General features: G+C 52.7%; 2 protein-coding genes across 2 annotated transcripts in view; one reads left to right on the top strand and one right to left on the bottom strand.

The window, feature by feature from the left end:
- LOC103925515 (olfactory receptor 52B4-like) overlaps nt 1–3,877 on the bottom strand; it is an 18,368-nt gene extending 14,491 nt beyond the window's left edge. Inside the window, 2 exon segments of the mRNA XM_009334245.1 lie at nt 1,248–1,363; nt 3,835–3,877. Coding sequence (XP_009332520.1) covers nt 1,248–1,363; nt 3,835–3,877 — 159 coding nt within the window.
- Nucleotides 3,878–4,012: 135 nt separating this feature from the next.
- RPS11 (ribosomal protein S11) overlaps nt 4,013–4,275 on the top strand; it is an 18,811-nt gene continuing 18,548 nt past the window's right edge. Inside the window, exon 1 of the mRNA XM_009334244.1 lies at nt 4,013–4,061. Coding sequence (XP_009332519.1) covers nt 4,013–4,061 — 49 coding nt within the window. The remainder of the gene's footprint in view (nt 4,062–4,275) is intronic.

Genomic DNA, 4,275 nt, shown 5'->3' with positions numbered 1-4,275 from the left:
GGCTGTCGACCAGCACCCCCAGGTCCTTTTCCGCCAGGCAGCTTTCCAGCCACTCTTCCCCAAGCCTGTAGCGCTGCATGGGGTTGTTGTGGCCGAAGTGCAGGACCCGGCACTTGGCCTTGTTGAATCTCATACAGTTGGCCTTGGCCCGTCGATCCAGCCTGTCCAGGTCCCTCTGCAGAGCCTTCCTACCCTCGAGCAGATCAACACTGCCGCCCAACTTGGGGTCGTCTGCAAACTGACTGAGGGTGCACTCGATCCCTTCGTCCAGATCATTGATAAAGATATTGAACAGAACTGGCCCCAATACTGAGCCCTGGGGAACACCACTCGTGACCGGCCACCAACTGGATTGAACTCCATTCACCACAACTCTCTGGGCCCATCCAGCCAGTTTTTTACCCAGAAAGAGTACTCCCACCCAAGCCATGAGCAGCCAGTTTCTCCAGGAGAATGCTGCGGGAAATGGTGTCAAAGGCTTTACTAAAGTCTAGGTAGACCACATCCACAGCCTTTCCCTCGTCCACTAAGCGGGTTACCTTGTCATAGAAGGAGATCAGGTTAGTCAAGCAGTTAGTCAAGCTTTGGAGCGGTACCGGTAAAGAAATTGTCTCTGGCGTATGTTTGCATTTATATTATTCAGCCTTCAAGTAAACCTCCCCAGATTTACACCAAATGAGAAATGAACACCTGCATTCAAATTCTTCTGAAATTGGGCATTTCCCCCATTCTCTTGCTGCTGATCTTGCATTCCCTGCCAGGATGACAACATTTAACCCAGAATCCTGCTTACCAAAAATATGACGGACAGCTCGTGCTAATTTGGACTGTAGACTGCGCATAAATACCAAGAGGATGCAGAAGAGGGAGCTCACACATTTGCAAATCAGAAGTAATTGCAGCAAGCCAGCAGAGCTGTCCTGACACGACATGCCCACCGTGTCCAACCAGCTCCGTCCCTCCCTGGGAAGTCCTCCCCAAACCCCGGGGTATTCCCACCCACTCCTTGACAGGATGGGGCCAAGACATCTGGATGGATCTCACCAGCTGGATCTCACCAGCTGGATCTCACCAGCACCTCCAGCTCTGCAGACCCGACCTTCTTCTGGTCAGCACTAACGCTCATCTGAAACGAACTTCCAAACCACTGGAGACTCTTCCCATGTTGGCTATGGTAACGGTCACCTCCAAAGACTAAAGCAAGTGATGACAGCATTCCATGCAGACAGTGGCTTTCTTCTCCATACCACATAGGGGCTGGGGTTGGGGTTGACACCAGGCACGACAGAGCCCGTCATGGCAGAGACACCAATGGGTGCTGGCCAGGAGAGCACCAACACGGGGAGCAGCTCCGTGGCCGACACTGCGTCCAGAGCAGCAGGTGGAGCTGGGGTGTGGGAAGCTGGGATGGGACCGTGGGGCAGCACGGGAATGGGAGCTTTGCAGGGGATGTCCCGGGACAGCAGAGCCGGGACTGCAGCCATGCATGACCCCGTGCTCAGCCCTGGGCGGGCCGGCTGCATCGCTGCCACACACTGCTCCAGTACAGATGATGCTTTTCCCTCTCTGAGATTCAGGTTTCCAAGTTCGTCTGTGCGGTCGTATCGCTCCTGAGACCATGGAAATCCTCCCGCCACCCTGAAAGGCAGCGAAGGACCAGCAGGAGATGGGAAGGACCACGACATGACCTAGCAGAAAAGTCACCTCTGCTTTATGGCCACCGTGCATCTCTCAAAGTCTTTGAAATGCAGCCTTACTAAAATTGCTTCGGTTTGAGGTAGGGAGTGCTAGGAAAAGAGAAATAAGTCACTGGCTTGGTTTGACAAAAGTGCTAGTCACTAAGACAGATGAGACAGTGCCTCACTGGTGGTTTGTGGCTCTTTATTTCTCTCAGTCTCGGTTTTTAGTGTGTGTTTACATTTGGTGCATGGGGGAGGAGAGCCGGCAAAAGCTCTTGGGCTGAGCATCCTGGTAGGGGAGTTCATCCCAGCGCTGCTTCTGACAAACACTGACCTTCAGAAACTTGGATGCAGAAGAGAAGAAATTGGCCAAATACATCCTGAAGCAGAGGCAATAATGAAATGATGGCTCACGTGGCCTGGGGGAGCATTGTTTCTCCAGCCCTCTGCCTGTGGCAAACGCAGGGAGCTCTCTCCATCTCCTTCCCCTTCCTCTGCCCTGCCCCTGCCAGACAAACCCCAGAGATTCAAGAGCCCAAAGCCCCCCATGTTGGCCACGGACCCTCCACAGGCAGAGACACCGGGCGGGAGGGGACAGTGCGACGGGATGCTGTGTCGGTGCTGAGCGTTGGAGGAAGCGTCCTGCGATTTATCACACAGATGGAGACAGCCGATCCTGGTGGGAGTTTTTCAGCCGTGGGAGCAGCAAGGCAGGGCACACGCGAGGACAAACACGTGCGACACTTAAAGATGGAGCTGGGAAAGTTGCTAAAGGTGCTCTGTGAGATAGCAACAGCGGGCACAGGGCACTGTCTCCCCAGCTGCAATCACAGCAATCTGCTCTGTCCGAGTTTATTAAATCACACCCGCTGCCAAATGAAATATCTTTCATTACTCTACAGTTTATTACTTTGATTTGTTGGGGTTTTTTTACTCTTCAGTTGTGGTTTTTATTTCTATTCTGGTACATGCTCTGCTTTTAAAGCCTGATAAAATATCAATGTATGAACTAGCCAAGTATGTTAACTGACCCTTCAGCTGATAAAACACCTCCCTCATTAGGCTTCATACCTCACTAAAAAATTTTTTTAAATGTATATATACACCTTGATATTATCATCACCAAGCAGCCTCCCACAGCAGCACGACAAGCTGCCGTTCTCCTGTGTTTCACGCTGAGCCACCCACATTTGAGCAGCACCCAACGAACGCCTGCTCCGGGTCGGGGTCGCTGGCGGGGGTGCACCAGAAAGCCGAAGGACCACAGGCTCCCCACGTCCCTGCAGACAAGCACAGGCACGTGCTGAACTTTGGCCACGTCCAAAGCAGCCAGGAAAACTGCAGCACTGAGCAAGCAACTGCAGCACTTCAGCTCGGAAAGCTGCGCAAAAGCATCAGGGTCTGCAAATTCAAACTGTTTATTTATTCAAAATAAACCTGCAAAGTGATGCTGAGATTGTACTCAGCGTGCTGGGGTTTGCCTCTCTAGAAAAGGTCATGTTTCCTTGCCCATCTGTGGGAAGGGTGATGAAAATGGGGATTCCTCTCCCCCTTGCATGCACATGGGGGCCTTTAGGAGACATCTCCCAGGGACAGCTCCCCCCCTTGAAATCAAGCAACCTGTCAGACCTATAAATGCTTAGGCATTTGGAAACTTTTCACTTGGAAGCTGAGGTGTCGTGGTCAGTCTGAAGGCTGGCAGGTTAACCTTCCATGGCACGAGGGCTGCGAGTGGCAGGGAGGGAATGAGGAGTTTTCTTAGTCAGCTGAAGCAAGTGCAATGCGGAATAATCGAGCTTCCTGATGGGAGAATTAATTCCAAAACGTATCTGAAAAGCACTGACCTTGAGAAAGTTGGATGAAGAGATGAAGTTGATCAAGTGCATCCTGAAACTGAAGTAATTAATGAAATTGCCACTAGCATATATCTGGGGTGGCGCAAGCATCATTTATTCTGTGCTGTGAAGCATCTCAGTTGACTGAGGGATCCATCCAGGGCCATAGAACAACCATCGGCTCTCCTGGGGCCGCTGCTCATGCCAGGGAGGCTCTCCCCTGCCAGGCAGAAGCCATACCGTCTCACTGCGCTCAGACCACAGCAACAGCAATAGCTCTGGCCCTGGACACCTCTGGGGTGATTAACGGCTGCTCTCACCTTGCTGCGGCAGCGCTAATTGCCAGGAGACGCAACTCTGCATCGCTGCAGCCTGCGACCAGGGGCTTCCTTCTCAGAAGTGTGGGGAAGAGGTAAAAGGACAAAAAGCCCCAGTCCCGCTTCCAGAAGGGGTTTGGTCACTTGGCCTCTGATGCTGCAGTTTCTGTGAACTTTCGGCATGAGGAAAAACATCAAGAGTTTTCAGGTGCATTTCAGGTACATTTCAGGTACGGCTCTGAAATGTAGGGGCACCCGTCCCCGGCGCGGCAGGGGAGGCAGCGCAGGAGGAGGGAGCACCAGCTCTCGCACACCAAGGGGACGCGGATCGCACCCCCCACTGCTGCTGGGGAGCTCCTTCCCAGAAAAGCCCCAAATCACAGCATGCCTGAGCACAGCAGCTTGTTGGCTGTCATTGGAAGGGCTTAAGGAAAGGATTAAGAG

The sequence above is a fragment of the Pygoscelis adeliae genome, unplaced genomic scaffold (genome assembly GCF_000699105.1).
Source record: "Pygoscelis adeliae isolate BGI_AS28 unplaced genomic scaffold, ASM69910v1 Scaffold351, whole genome shotgun sequence".
In the NCBI taxonomy this organism is placed as follows: Eukaryota; Metazoa; Chordata; class Aves; order Sphenisciformes; family Spheniscidae; genus Pygoscelis; species Pygoscelis adeliae.
This window is presented reverse-complemented; position numbering and strand designations above follow the sequence as displayed.